The sequence below is a fragment of the Heloderma suspectum genome, chromosome 2, assembly GCF_057233095.1.
Source record: "Heloderma suspectum isolate Gila_16-S chromosome 2, 16-S_ref, whole genome shotgun sequence".
Taxonomy (NCBI): Eukaryota; Metazoa; Chordata; class Lepidosauria; order Squamata; family Helodermatidae; genus Heloderma; species Heloderma suspectum.
The window spans coordinates 204,375,027-204,390,537 of NC_139459.1; the positions used below are offsets into that span (position 1 = coordinate 204,375,027).

The following is a 15,511-nucleotide window of genomic DNA, read 5'->3' on the forward strand; positions in this document are numbered from 1 at the left end:
TTCCCTTTGGAGGATTGTAATTATTTTGCTGTGCATCCTCTCGGTAGAATTCAGCTAAAGTTTCTCTTGTCTTCTCTGATTACAGAACTTGAGATTATTTCATTGAAAATAAACTAAGTTTCCCCATATTGCTATCATGACATGCCTTCAAAGTGGGACACATTATTAGAAATATAAAAATATTGGTCCTGGAGGCAGCAACTTTCATAGGTTTTCAGTACCAATTACCGTTTCGATCCTCATTGCTACTGCACCTGAGAGGCCTATCCTGATTTTCCAAACCCAAATGGGATTTCGAGAAGAAAAAATAAAAAGAGCCATAACCAACTGTTAAGCCATTTGTTTATTGGTGTACCAGATGACAATCTCAAAATCTGGAAAAATACTTTTACATTCTTCTTGAACTGCACCTTATTTTATAATCTCTATGGATTGTCCCTGATTAGTATTCCTCTTACTGGTTTTCACATGAGTTAGTACCTTAAAGAGGTGCATATCTTCATAGGACTGGCTGCTCAAATGCAAATGCATGAAGGATTAAGTGTGCGAATAATTGCAAGTTACAAGTTCTATTCAAATGATAATACCACATTGACTGCATTGCTGCAGCTTGTCAAGGCTTATTTCAGCCATGATGAGCAGTGATGCCTGTGGGTGCCATCCTAAATATTCAAGTCACAATCATGTTGCCTAAACCAAGGATTAAACAACCCTTGCATAACCCACGGTCCCCCGCTTCAGACACGACAAGCCACTGCTTGAAAATTCAGGATGGCCACCCACACATGCCATAACCCACCTTGGCTTAAATAAGCCACGGTGGGTTGTTTGATTGTGCGAACTGGCCCAATATCTAGATTGTTTACTCACAATGACAAACATAAATTATTTCCTGCTTGAAATCTGCTTCAAATATATAAATAATACCTCAATATTTGGCAATAAGTTTCAACATAGTTGTTTGTCACATTTTAAATGTTTTTCACTCATCTGAAACTAATATTGCTAAATTGAGAATACATTATATTCGATATATATATGTGAAATGGCATGCAATATTACAAAATACTATTTGGCTGTTATATCACAGCAGGATTCACTTCCTGTTATATTGATAATACTAATACTGATTTTCTAAACAAATTCTTTAAGTTTCTTGAATTCTACTTACCCCACCAATTATGAGTCATTAATTCTACTTACCAATTTTTAAGATGGATGTATTAAAGCACTTAAGTCACTATTCCCCAGGAGTAAAATGCTGATATTTTTGTAATTATTATCCTTTGGCAAGAAGAATACAAATGATTACCCCAAAGCCTTTGAAGCTGTGAAATGAATTTTGTGACTCACATTTCAAACATGAAAGGTTTGCACAGAAACCCTGAAATATTGTACTGTGTCTAGAAGTGTTTCCAAGAGCTTATTATGATGAATGAAGCTTGCCTTTTTTCTTTATATGCAACTGAAAGAGTGCCTCAAGCTGTGCTCATGTTTCTTGTGGCAACCTGCTGAGGTACTTGAAAAGATAAGAGAGCATGGGAAAATTAGATTTCAGAAAGTAGCAAGCTACATTTTATCTAAATGAATGCATTTTTAAAAAATTCAAATTGTGAGTTGTATCACACTGGGGATTTGTACATATTTAAAAAGTGTATTTTCATAATAAATTCCTCTGGAGGGTCAGTATACAACAGCTAAGCTGTTTAGTACAGCTGCTTACTTTTGAAGCTGGCTCATGGTGAGCATAGAGACTTCAGGCTTTTCAATCTCTTGGATCGAAGCTAGGCAGCTGGCGAATCACATACTCCTGTTCCTTCTCTTTTAGAAATTGCCCTCCTCTGGAAATTGGCTAACAAAATAATCCCTTAGGAAGTGAGGCCCAGATGTGACTGGTAGTTCCCTGGCCCTTCGTCTACTATGAGTGAATCTATACTGAGGCAAAAAGAAGGAAGGATATGACTAGGCTTGCACTTTATTGCCCTGGCTGTAGTCCTCAACCTACTGCTTTGAGATATCATTGCATCATTCAGTTGAGGCAATGCATCAGTTTTCTCTTTCACTCACAACACTCAAAAGAAGGAAAAAAAACTTTAGCAGTTACTTGGGGACAAGCATGGTTTTTAACTCACCTCCTTACATTACACCCACAGCCAATTTCCCTTAAACATTAAAATCATCCTCCAGTAATTCTCAGTGGCATCAGTGGATTTGTTTTGGAGTCTATCCAGGCATCCCAGCCTCTCCAAAAGAACCTCCAATATCTGGTTATCGGTAGCATATAGCACAGCAAAACATGGATGGGCTTAGTGTATAAATCCATGGCATAACATGCTAAAATAGAAGAATGTATTTATTACTAAGAAATTGGAAGCCCATAGCATTTAAACATAAATGTAAAAATATAAAACTGGCTTTAAAATAAAACTTCATGCCTGGATAGTAAAAATGGGAACAAGGCATTTTTCCAAAGCTGGATGGGGGAAGTAAGGGACTAGCCTCGATGTTTGGCTGGGCAGGTGTTGGTGTGCAAAGAAATGGAACAAGTTCCAACCACAGTCAGGAAGCTCAAGTGCAGCTGGAAAAGGAAATCTGAACGTCCCGGGGGAATAGATTCTGCCTGCTAATATGAAAACTTTTCAACATTTGTAGAGAGCATTTACCTCTGTTAGGGCTCAAACCAGTCACAATTTCACATGACTGTTATGTGGAAGGATGGACTGGGGAATATTTAAATAAATCGTAACGGTGTATGGACATCATGCTTAAAAGCTTTGGGTTGGACATAATCCTAGAGCATCTTGTAGGGGTTAGTCTTGTGGTCATGTAATGATTTGGAATGGTCTTAAGGTTTATTTTATGATGCAACGTGCCCAGTTCGTTGCAGTAATCATAATTGGGGCATTGTGCTTGAGAATTATCTACACTTGTATATGTAAACTTAGACAAAGTAGTGCCAGCACAGCTTGTAGTGCCAGATGCCTGAGAAGGAATATAATTTCTGGGGTGGCCCAGGGTTATTTCATGGAGCAAACTCCTTTTTCTTCCTATTTGCTGTCATCGGGGCATCATACTTCAGAGCAACTTAAAGATCAGACATAGTACTGCAATGTCTTGTATGAGATAATCTCCTGGTGGAAAGGGTATATAATGTGGGATAGCCCAAAGTTTATTTTGGGGAGCAGAGGCGTGTGACTTCCAGTGTCCTATTCAGGATGCTCATGCAGGTCTGTGTTGAATAAGGAATTGCCGTGCTGTATCTTGCTACAGTGTCATTCTGATAGTTACGCCTCTCCCTTGAAAAGTTCTTCTACAGAACCCCCTGCTATATCTTGCTACATTCCCTAGAAAGCTCTCACTACACAGACATATAGCAAGATCTGGGATGGGTTAGTGGATAATCCATCCCAGATCCTACCATAGTCCTAACCTTATCTGCATAGGGCCCACACCATTTTACGCTATGCTGCTCAAAGATCTTGCTATACTTCCTACTGTACTAATTTACACTGTTACAATATCTTGTAAATGTATCTCTGAAAGATCTTGTAGGTCCACTATATCTCACTATGCCCTTCTGAAAGATCATGGTATGTTCCCAGTCATGTCTTGCTATGACTCACTGAATGATATTGCCAGCTCTTGCAGAAACACACTTTTAGGCCAGAGACAGGCTCCTGGTGGCAGGACAGATATGATTTTGGGGTTGCCTAGAACCCATTTTGACCTGTGTAAACCTCTGTAACCTATTCAGGATGCTCATGCAGATCCATGTTAAATAAAGAACTGGAATACAGGAACCAATTTCAGCCTCCTGGGGTCTCCCCTATTTCCAAAATGTAGATCATAATTTCCTCAGGGTTGGGTCATATGTTTTGTTGTTACTCTGGGCAGTATCCAACTGTGGTGTTCCATGGGTGTCCCAGGCCTGCTGGCCATGGTGTGCACATGGTCTACCCACCGACAGTGGTGCACGGCCCCTAACACTGGCAGCCATGATGTAGTGCTTCCGGGGGCAAGTGCCGAAATGAGCAGAAACACTCGTTTCTGGAAGGGGCAAGTCACAACATCAGAACATTGCAGCCACCAGTGTTAGGGGTGGGGCATGCACCAGCAGGCCTGGGCTGTCCACAGAAGGCCACAACTTGATATTGCCCTCTGTCAAGTATGTATATACTATGCACATTCATGACACAGTACAAGTAATAGCAGCCCTTTGAAGGACTCATGAAAAACCCTACCAGCTACGGTTCTCCTTGCATTTTTTCCACATCACTGCAAATTAATTGAATAATTTCTTATTCGATATGATTTGCATGAGAAATTGGGTGACTTAGGCTTCTGTGAAATGTAAATTAATCCTAGTAATTATTTCTAAATTTGCATATATAGTTATAAATTTTACATGCAAATTATAAAGATCTGTATCCTATGGGCCTGAGCCCCAAATCTTTTAAGTGCTGAGCAATAAGCCTTGTCAGGTGTCCAGTCCTTGCCTGAAGTATCTGGGCCTCACCCTGAGTCCCCAGGTGGGAGGGGAGTGGCATAAATCTCTGGGTGAGAGCCCTGAGCAGCAGCAGGAGGCTGCTGTGACAGAAGCTGCGGCCTCGCCAGAAAAGAAATGGAGGGTAAGAAGCGGTGGCAGTGGCTCATCTCCATCCTCCTCCTCCTGTATGGTCCTGTCAGACAGCATCCACAGCATGCAACCTCCTCTTGCCAGCCCAATCTTGGTGGTGGGGAGGGCGACCTGGGACCGTTGGGTTGGCCTGGTGGGTATTGTGATGTGGCAGAGTAGGAAGGAAAGAACGAGGAAATGAAAGGGGTGCAAGTAGGGAAGAGGGAGAAAAAGGCAAGAATAGAAGGAAGAAAAAGGGGAAAAACACTACAAGAGAAAATGGCTGGGAGGCGCAGGAAGGCAGCCTTCCAGAGATAATTTTGAGACAGCTGAGCCCCAGCGCTTGTTTTTTCAGGGACAGAGCTAAGCATATTATTATGATTGTGATAGAATACACATGAGCATTATTTGCTTGTGTGCGCCAAGTGCTTTTAAATGATGGGATATATACAGCAATCCCATGTAGGTCTACTCAGAAGTCCTACTGAATTCAATGGGCCCTACTCCCATGTAAGCATGGGTATTGAAATGTTTTTTTCCTGTTCCCACCCCTACACCTTTGCTTTCAATGTTGGAGAAGCCAGCTGTGATAGAAATTGCTTTATCCATGTTGTTACTCTGGATACATTTGCAGGGTGGGGGAGGGGTTGAACTGTTTAAAAATTTGAGCCTGGAATCCATTTTGCTTTTCTATATAATGTGGGACATACGAAAACAAATGGCAGTGCTTGTCCATAAGGGAAGTATGAATGCCCACGGGGTAACACAGGCTTCTACCTGGGCAGGGAGCAAAAGGCTTGTATATAGCAAAACAGGTGCCCTTGGGTCCACCTCCAGTGATCCCCTGTGACATCTGCGGGGGCTATCCCTAGGTCTCAGGTTTGGGCCCTGGCAACCCTTCTAACAATGCCCCTAATTTAAGGACATTACACAGCATACCTTTATTTTCATATGCTAAATATTGGAGAGTATGTAGTAAGACCCTGCCGTGTCCCGCTCCAGGGAATATGCAGTAAGACCCTGCACTAGTACGATTCTCCAGGAGTATGTAGGAAGACCCTGCGCTGTCCCGCGAAAGGCACTGTACTTCGTGGTGCCCGCGTCAGTTCTTTCAGACGCTACAGCAATTTGTGTTGCGACGAGTTACTTTCCTGGTCCGTTCCTCTTCTACTTCTCGAATAAGCCACTTCTCCTTGCCTTCAACACAGGAAGCAAACCACGAAGAACCAAACCCTCTCCATCGCTACGTACATCTCCCGAAGCCGGGTTCGTGCGTATAGGGGAAATGGCTTCCCGCCTCGCTGTAACGATGACCCAGCGCCATCCCCTCCCTTCCCGCTCCCGGCTGTCCTGGAGGGCACAAAACAAAGCTGGAGCCCGTCATATCACACCTCAAGCGATTTATCGGCCCACAAAGTCCTCAGACCCCAACCGCCGCTTACAGCCCGAGCCCGCTGACTCCGGCCGCCTACGAACTTCCACCGAGCTCCTCCCGCGGGACGACGTTTGAGCCGCTGTTTCTTAACCTCGGACCCAAAGAAGCGCCCGGTCTTACTCGCTCAAGCATAAGCGCTAAACTCACATCTCGCCCCCGCTCCCCCGGGCGGGCGTCTTGCCCAACTTCAGCGCCCCCGGTGCTACCACGGTTAGGCCTTTCCAAACCCTACTCTCCGCCCCCCCCCCCCGCCGCGGTCGCGTTGCTTAGCGACCTTTCGGCGAGCCCAGCTCGCCCGCCGGAAGCGGAAGTAGTTTGGGGCTGTTCGCCGCACCCACGCTGAGGGAGTCGGGCGCGAAAGGGCGGGGCTGGCTTGAACCGTTGGCTGCGCTGGATTGGCTTCCTAGCAGCCACCGCGGCGTCCAGCGCATCCCAGTGTGCTTGCTAGGCCTGAACGGAAGTTTGCGTCTGGGGGTCGGTCGCTTCTCTAGCCCACTGAGAGGGGAAGGAAGGAGGAGTTGGCTTGTAAGGCCCGGAGGGTTGGGGATTCCCCAAAGCCACTCAGTTCCCTGCCTCCACACCCCACTTCTGTAACATCTCCTGTAGCCTCGCCTTCGTTGGGGGAGGGGGTTGTGTCAACCCCTTCCTCTGGCGGGGTGGGAAGCTGTGCCCAAAGCCTCGACGTCGTGGACCGCGCGAGGTAAATGGAGCTGTATTGTCATGAACGTGGGTAAGGAGAGAAGTTGCAACCCTTCTTTGCACACTTACTTGGGAGCAAGCCCTACTTCATTAGGTGGAGCTTGCTTCTGAGTAAATATGCATAGGATTGCCACCCTGTGCATTCTTACGTGGGTGTTAGTTCCATTGAACTAAGTGGGACAGACGTTTGAGTAAGGGCTGGAGTAAAAAGACCGCAATCCTATGTATATCTGCTCGGGAGTAAATGCCATTAAACTAAGTGGGGCTTATTTCTGTGTAGGCATGCTTAGGATTGCGCTTGTAGGAGAGGCGGTGGCGCTTGCTTTGATCCTAAACCGAAAATCCTAAACTAAATGTGTTAACTCAGAAGTAAGTCCCACTGTGTTTAATAGGACTTGCTCAAGAGGTAAGTGTACATAGGACAAGCAGCCTGAGATCTGGAGCTCCAGATAGCTCGTGGGGGATTGACAGCGTCATAAACACAGCGCTGCAGGGTGGGGATAAATTATAAATGTAGTATATCGCCGGCTGGCTTGATGATTTGTTAGCAGTACAAGTGAAACTGCAAAATCATGAAATTAGAATAATGTTTATGAACAATGCTGTTGGCTAACAGAAGTAGAAAGGGACTTATTCTGTGATTAGAATACTCGTCTTGTGATGTAGGAAACAGATTTGTGAATTACCTCTTGAAAATGGGAAGGCTGATGCAAGTATTAGAGTGCAAGTATCTCTTTCTGTACTTTTCATACCATGCAGGTTTGGAACCTGGTTTTCTGTCAGCTGAACTTTTTCTCAGTATGCAGGTGCACTGATGAGGAAAGCTTCAGCTGCTGGATTTCCGTTTGTCAGGGCAGGTGAAAAAAGTTGGAACCGCTAAGTATAAGTACAGTAGGGATGGGTTGGGAAGAAATTAAAAAGAGTACTTCAGAGACAGCTACTGTGTGTGTAATATTGGCACTTCAGTGTTCTGATTATAGGTTTCTTGTTAGAGAGCCTCAATAGAATAACTGCTCTGAGATGTTCCTTGGGGTAACAGTCTAGTTGTGAAAAAGATACATAGTAAATACTGTAAGCATAGCTTTACATATTAAAACTACAATGCAAGTAGCAAATTTAACTTTCCTATATTTGTGTGTGTGTGTGTGTGTGTATATATATATATATATATATATTTATATATATACAGAGAGAGAGAATGCAATGAGAAGTGTTTGTGTGGGTGAAAAGATATATGCTCTCCAATGAACAGGTTTTTCTCAGAGGTGTTGAAGCTCTGGACAGGAGTTCATTGAACACTAAGGCAGACCTTACAAAGATGTTTGAAGAGGTGTACTTCCCCTTGCTCTTAACAAATTCAGTGGGAGTCTACTCAGTTCAGTACGGAATTACTTATACAGGCTGTAATCTTATACATACTTACCTTGAAGTCCCACTGAACTCAGTGTGGCTTTTTTCTGGTTAGATGTGCATGTCAGTTCAGCTTTTTCATAAGTGTTCTCAGCATCTTGGTTTATGTTTAGCAGTGCTAACTTCAAGAAAAGTAATTCTATTAAGCAAGTCTAAGAAAGCCTCCAAGAGTAGCAAGGCCCATAACTTGTCAAAGAAACATGCATAATTACTTGGAAATCAGTTCCACTTTAGTTAATGGGAAATACTTCCAACTGACTGCACAGGATTGTTGCCCAAACTCAGCGGAATGCTGGATTTATGATGAATACATAGAGTTACATTTTAGGTATTTCACAAATTTTGCAAAGAACTTTCAAAATTTTAATTGTAATATTGCTATTTGTACTCCCAATTCTTTTTTCCCTAAGCATTTTAAAATATTTGTGATGGTATTATCTACCATTAGTCCGCAGAGTGGACACTGGACATGCTATATATCCCTGTCAGGAGCTAATTATTTCTGGAGGGCAACACTGAGGAGGGTGTGAGGGAGTCAGTGTCTCAGTTCCCACCTCTTTAAATGTCACATATTACTTCCTATATTGCTGTTTAACTTCTAACAGTGCAATCAGGTGGGATTTTCTGCTGCTGCACAGGAGACATCTGCCTGCTAGTCTCCTCCTCTGACCATGGATAAGGAGGTCTGAGATATCCTGGGGCCCCTTAGCCACCCGCCTAGGGCAAATAGGGTTGCCCTTTAAATTGATAATTTACAGTGGACTAGATATGACCTGGGGCCATGGTGGCTTAGTGGTTAAGACGCTGAACTGCAGACTGGAAGGTCGGCAGGTCAGCAGTTCGAGACCCGAGTGCTGCGTGACGGAGTGAGCTCCCGTCTTCAGTCCCAGCTTCTGCCAACCTAGCAGTTCGAAAGCAAGAAATTGGAAGTAGATAAATAGGTACCGCCTCGGCGGGAAAGGTAACAGCGTTCCGTGCACCTCGGTGTTCAGTCATGCCGGCCACATGACCACGGAAGCATCTTTGGACAGCGCTGGCTCTTCGGCTTAGAAATGGGGATGAGCACCGCACCCTAGAGTCGGACACGACTGGTTGGGGACACCTTTACCTTTAGATATGACCTAAGGGCATCCAGTTGTAGGAGAGTTCAACATCTGTCCATATCTATATATCAGCATGGTCTGAAGGGGACAGCTACCTTGCTGAATCTAAGCAGCTCTGGATCTGATTGTTGCCTGGTCAGGAGACCTCCTGGGAGTTCCATGTCTGCCACCTTGAGTTCCATGATGGAAGAAAGGTGGGATATAAATGTAAAAAATAAAGTCTTCAAAGTGAAATGTTGTTACAGCCTGCAGGAACAAAAAGTCTTCATCTCAAGCTTAATTGCTGAAGTACAAGGTGGCATAGCATTTAAGTACCTCCCTTTATCAGCAGTGAATGGGAGTTTTATAACTTATGAAATGCGGGGTGGGGGGTTGGCCTTGGTGTTCAACTATCCATATGAAGCAATACTGGCTCAAATTTATGCTGTGCTAATTGCTAATTTTTAATATGTGAATTTAGTGCTAGTGCCCTGTCATCTTGCTGTAGTTCTGTTTTTCTATGTTATGTTTTCAGTGATCTTTTAAAAACATCTGTAGACTGATTGTTGAATGAGCATAATGAGCAGTGAAGAAGAAACATGGGAGAAACTGGATGCAGAATTTGACCACTATGTTGTGGACATGAAACCTTATGTTCTGAAATTGTCTCATAAATCAGGTAAGTATTAGAAGGAAATACATCCTTTTATATTTTCTTTTTCATTTTGCGATAGCACACTTAAGCCAAATAAAGTAAACAACATTTTATTATATTTCTTAGCTGTCTTTTAAGACCATGGTCTTTCCAAGTTGGCTTACGGCTTAAAACAGTACAATTCAGTTTCAAATTATGAAAGCATCTTAAATTTAAGCAATCTTAAAATAAGCCAGTTAAAATAAAATACAATACTAAATAAATAAAATACTAAATAAAATACTAAAATAGTTTTCAAATACCTGACAGCAGCAAATACTATAAAACCTTTGAATTAAAAGTCAGAATAAGTATGTTTTTAAAGCCCTTCTAGAAACAGTCATAAATAGAGCCAGCCAGCCATATATGTCTCAGGCGGGAATTCTGTAGGGTAGAGGTCACCAATGAGGAAACCCTCTATCTGGTACCTGCCAACCTTATTCATCTTGGTTGTGGGTGAGTAAGTAGAGCCTCTGAGGCTGATCTTAAGGCCCAGGCAGGTTCATATGACATAGATGCTCCTTTAGATAACCTGGACCCAAACCATTTAGGGCCTTAAAGATCAACACCAGCACTTTGAACTGCGTCTGGAAATGCACTGGTAACCAATGCAGCTGGTGGAGTTGATGCAATATAGTTTGATCATCTAGCTCCAACAAAGATGTGAATGACTACATTCTGAAACAGCTGCTGTTTCTGAGTCATCTTCAAAGCCAGCCCCATGTAGAACTCATTACAGTAGTCCTGAATGGACATATTTGGAGATTTCCCCAACCTGGACTACAACTCCCAGAATTCCTGACCGTTAGCCATGATGGCTGGGGCAGATGGAGATTGAAGTCCAAAACATCTGAAGGGCACCTGGTTGGGAAAACCTTATGTTGGGCATGCATAACTGAGGCTAACTCTGCTGTCCCTAGATAGGGTGGCAGCTGACATACCAATCAAAGTTGGTGAAGTGCAGTTTTGGCTACTATCACTGCCTGTGCTTCCACAGTCAGTGACAAGTCCACAGGGACCCCCAAGCTTGATCCTTCAGGGGTATTGCAACCCTATCCAGTACCAGTTGAATCCCTCTATCCAGATCAGAAGACTTTTCCTGCCCAAAGTATTTCTGTCTTTTCTGGATTAAGCTTCCACATCCATCCCCAAACCACCTCTCAAGCACCTGTTGAGGTGTTGCACAGCCTCCCTAGGATTAGTAGGTGGAAAGCAAAGGCAGAACTGCGCTGCTGTTTGTACAGTGGTGATACTCCAGCCCAAACCTCTGGTGACTTGCCCCAGCAGTTTCAGGTAGAAGTTAAATAGCATTGGGGATGAGATAGGACCCCAAAGGTCATGGGGCAGATCATAAGTCTCCCAGAACCAACCTATGAGACCTACTGGTCAGATAGGTTTGGATCCACTGTAACAGCATGTCCCTTAAACTAAAGTCAGGCAGGCAATCCAGCAAAGAGGTCAAATCAGTCAATCCTAAAGGAAATCAACCCTGACTGCTCACTGGAAGGACAGATACTGAAGCTGAAGCTCTAATATTTTGGCCGCCTAATGCAAAGAGAAAACTCACTGGAAAAGACCCTGATGCTGGGAAAGACTGAAGGCAAAAGGAGAAGGGGACGGCAGAGGATGAGATGGCTAGATAGCATCACTGATGCAATGAATATGAATCTGAGCACACTCCAGGAGAGAGCGGAGGACAGGAAGGCCTGGCGTGCTATGGTCCACGGGGTCACGAAGAGTTGGAAACGACTGAACAACAACAACTATGGTTGATGGTATCAAAAGCTCTGAGAGATCCAGGAGAACTAAGAGCGTTGCTTTCCTGTCCATTCCATGGTGTGTCATCTGCCAGGGCAACTGTTTCTTTTCTTAAACCAGTTCTGAACCAGGATTGGGTGGATCCAGCTTATTCTTCAATCTCAGCCTTGCTGATGAATCAACTAAATATAATTAACTAATTAAATCAGCCTTGCAGTTCTGGTTTTTATACCTGGTATGTTGTGAATAGAGTGTGGGGGGAAAGAACTTTTATCTGTATCAAAGCATAACTTATGGCTAGCTTTCTGTGCATGCTATGCTTTATCTCTAGACAACGAGGACTATTCTGACTTGATGGGTCACCCCTGTCAGTCAGCCAAGGGCAATAAATATAACAAATGCAATAGACATTTAAAGTAACCACTTTATACACAAAATGAAATCTCAGGCAGGTGGGCATAAGTGAATGTGGAAGTCCATGTGGAGGTTTCAGGGGTAGTCTGCAGTGTGTAATGGAACTGGGCCCTTAGAGTGTAGCACATGGTGATTGATGGCAGCCCTGGCTACCTTTTCAATCCATTCCATGCAGTCCCATTTTTTTTTTTGCACTACCCGTTTAATGTAGTAGTGCCAGAGGCACCTCCTCCCACAACCAACATATTCCCAGAGCAATGGGATGTGATGAAGTGTAGTGCCCTATTCTTTACTGTGTAAAACAAGCAGAACATACAACTGGGCTGACAGAGGTAAAACAAAGTATGGTAAATAATAAATTATTGTGGTTCCAAGAATTATTATTATTGAATGGATTTGTAAATTGCCTTTCTTTCCAGAGCACTTTACAATAGTAAAACAATATCATAAGATTACAGAGCAAAAACACTACAGCATTAAAATAACAGCAGTACATAAACATATCTGATAAAACAATGAAAACAGCAGATAAAAGAATAGTAAAATAGGGGCAGCAGATAGGGCAGTTAAACCACCATAACTCATTTAAAAGCCAATTGAAATAAAAAGTTATCTATAGTTCTCTGAAGACCAGCAAGTTAGGGGCCAAATATATTCTCCTGGGGAGTAGTCTAAAGTTGTGGGACTACCACAGAAACAGCCCTGTTCCTGTTATCCACCAGCCTAATAGCTCTCATCAGTGGGCCAGAGTGTAGCAGTTTGGATGCTAATCTTAATGTTTGTGCAGGTACATATAAGTGCAAGTGGTTCTTCAGATATAGAGAAGGGATACAGGTTCTCTAATGCATGATCTGTCTATTTAGGGCAAGTCATGATAACATCTAGTGACAGTCTACTACAGGGGCATTGAAAGTATAGAATGAAAATGGTATACTAAATAAAATACTGCAGGGTGCTTGCACATGTGCAAAACTCTTAAAATTTATTTTTATAAATTATAAACTTAAGCATTTCTGTTAATACTGATTATTCATGTTAATCCTTCTTAATTTAATGATGTTAATATACTTTTATATAAAAGTATTAATTCCTGTATGTTTAATCACAAGGAGATAATGAAAATTAAAAAACAGGATTTGTCTGGGATTATACCACTCGATAAAATTACACATCTTTTTTTAGAAATGTCTCCACTTGGTGTTGCTTAAAAACATATCAACACTCCAGCATGTTAACTAATAACATGGGTTTTAATGGTTGAAAAGGCATTTCTATAAATTTGGAGATTAGAGACAAACTGGGCCTTGTTATGTGGATGTAATCTACAAAATAAGTGCCTGACACATATCATTTTGATAGTTTCGAATCCTGCTAGTGGTACGTCTAGTTCCAGGGAAAGCACCAATGTAAAAATATGAAGTGTTGCTAAATTGATTACCCCAGTTAAAATATTTACACAACAACAGTAGGCTCTGTACTTGACTATACATGTTGTAGAGGTGGAATGGAAAATTGTTCACTTCCTGTATAATGTACATGGCATACTGGTCTTAATTCTGGAGAGGAGTGTATGTCTTATCACTATATTTACCTTTGAGTGTTTAAGACATTTTCATTTGTCTCTCAATACAGTTATGAAAATATACAGTATCACCACATTTGAAGGGAATATTTATTTTTATTTATATCTCATATATCTGCTGCAAAATCACTGCTCAGGGCGGCATACAACTTTTAAAAGATACAATTTTATAAAAAAAAGAACAATACAAAATCAGTCAAGGAGGACAGGATCAGCTGTTAAAACTGATGCATAAAGGCATTATCTGCCACATCCATCCAAAGCCTGTTGGAATAAAACTGTCTTCAGTACTAGGCAAAAAACAGTGAGGGAGCCAATTGCAATTCTTGGGGCAAGGTGTTCCATAATCTGGGTAAAGGGATGTGCTTAGAAAAATGTTGCTAAGGGTGTGTTATAATGACATCACTACCAACACTCCAATTCTAAGCGCACTTACATGAGAGTTGGTCTGCTTCATGCATAATTTTTTTTACGGAAGTGTACGAAAACCTGTGCCTAACAACTACTTGCTCTCATGTATGAAAATCATGCAATTGTCTTTTCGACCATGCTACCATGGCAAAACATACGATTTTTACACATTATGCTGTATATGGCTGAATTTTTTTCTACAGTGTGCAGGAAGACCTGAACAGTGTGCAGGTCTTGCATGACAAATTTTAAAACTATAGAGAGAAATCCAACATTGTATGAGCGGACGTCTGCTTGTGTAATGGGACTTTCCCTTCTCCTCTCCTGTGCAGCTTTCTGTTCCCCCCCCCCCCCAAATTTACTTTGGAGGGTCTCCTGTTCCATCAGTTGCAGGGGTTAATTAGATGCTATCCATAACCTGTACTTCTCCCTCCACAATTTAAAGTGGAGTTTACATGGAAATAAATGTGTTAAGGGTCAGGATGCCAGTCTTGTAGTGTTTCCTTGGGATATTAGGCTACTTAGGAGTGCACTAATGCTAACTTAAGTAATACAGTTTTATTTTGTAAATTTTATTTTGTTTAATTTATTAAATTTATTAATCGCCCATCTGGCTGGTCACCCAGCCACTCTGGGCGATGTACAGCATATAATAAAACAGTTTAAAACAATAAAATTCTACAATAAAAACGTTTTCTAAAATACCCTAACCCACCCCAAATGCCTGCCTGAACAACCACGTTTTTAATGCACGGCGGAAGCTCATTAAAGGTTTTGTTTTCAAAATATAGCATTTTACTTCTGTGCACAATTGCTTACTGATGAAAAAATAAATATTCTGACAACTGTAATTTCTACATCCTTAATTTGACATATCACCTCAAACCTTTTTTCTCCCCTTAGAACGTCAAAGATGTGCCCTTTGGATTAAAAAACTTTGTGAGCCTTCAGGTGCTGGTACAGGGATTGTCGGTAGGAAGAACCGGAACTTATATGCAAAACTGCTTTTACATATGCTGAAGAGGGGAGTGCTGGAGGGCCCCTTTACACATAAACCAGAAACAGGAATATTGAAAACTCTTCCTTCATACATGGTGAATATGTAATTTAATGCTAAAATTGGCAAGTTAGCATATTATGTATTTATGGGAATACACGCATCACATTAGGATTACTCTGCCATGTTGCTTCTTTATACCATATTAAACAAAACAATTTAGCATATTGTTAGTAGATGAGATCGGGGGTTGGACTTGATGGCCTTGTAGGCCCCTTCCAACCCTACTATTCTATGATTCTATGACTTGTGCTTCACAGTAGTTAACTGCTTCCCATACAAATATATTTGATTTTGTTGTTTGCTTCTGCCTTAACTTAGTTCTAGAAAGCCAATTCAAAATGGTGCCTAGAA

General features: G+C 42.1%; 1 protein-coding gene across 9 annotated transcripts in view; it reads left to right on the plus strand.

Annotated features, from left to right (window-relative positions):
- The first annotated feature begins 6,348 nt into the window (after positions 1 to 6,348).
- Positions 6,349 to 15,511, plus strand: part of CEP112 (centrosomal protein 112) — a 411,978-nt gene continuing 402,815 nt past the window's right edge. For 3 of the 9 annotated variants that reach the window (XM_084837488.1, XM_084837483.1, XM_084837489.1), the window contains exons 1-3: positions 6,353 to 6,750; positions 9,777 to 9,920; positions 15,004 to 15,194. In XM_084837488.1, the coding sequence (XP_084693614.1) occupies positions 9,812 to 9,920; positions 15,004 to 15,194 (300 nt within the window). In that variant the 5' untranslated portion in view covers positions 6,353 to 6,750; positions 9,777 to 9,811. Of the gene's footprint in view, positions 6,781 to 7,029; positions 7,156 to 9,334; positions 9,457 to 9,776; positions 9,921 to 15,003; positions 15,195 to 15,511 lie in introns of all 9 variants that reach the window. The other 6 variants (XM_084837486.1, XM_084837484.1, XM_084837487.1 and 3 more) reach the window with 6 other exon arrangements.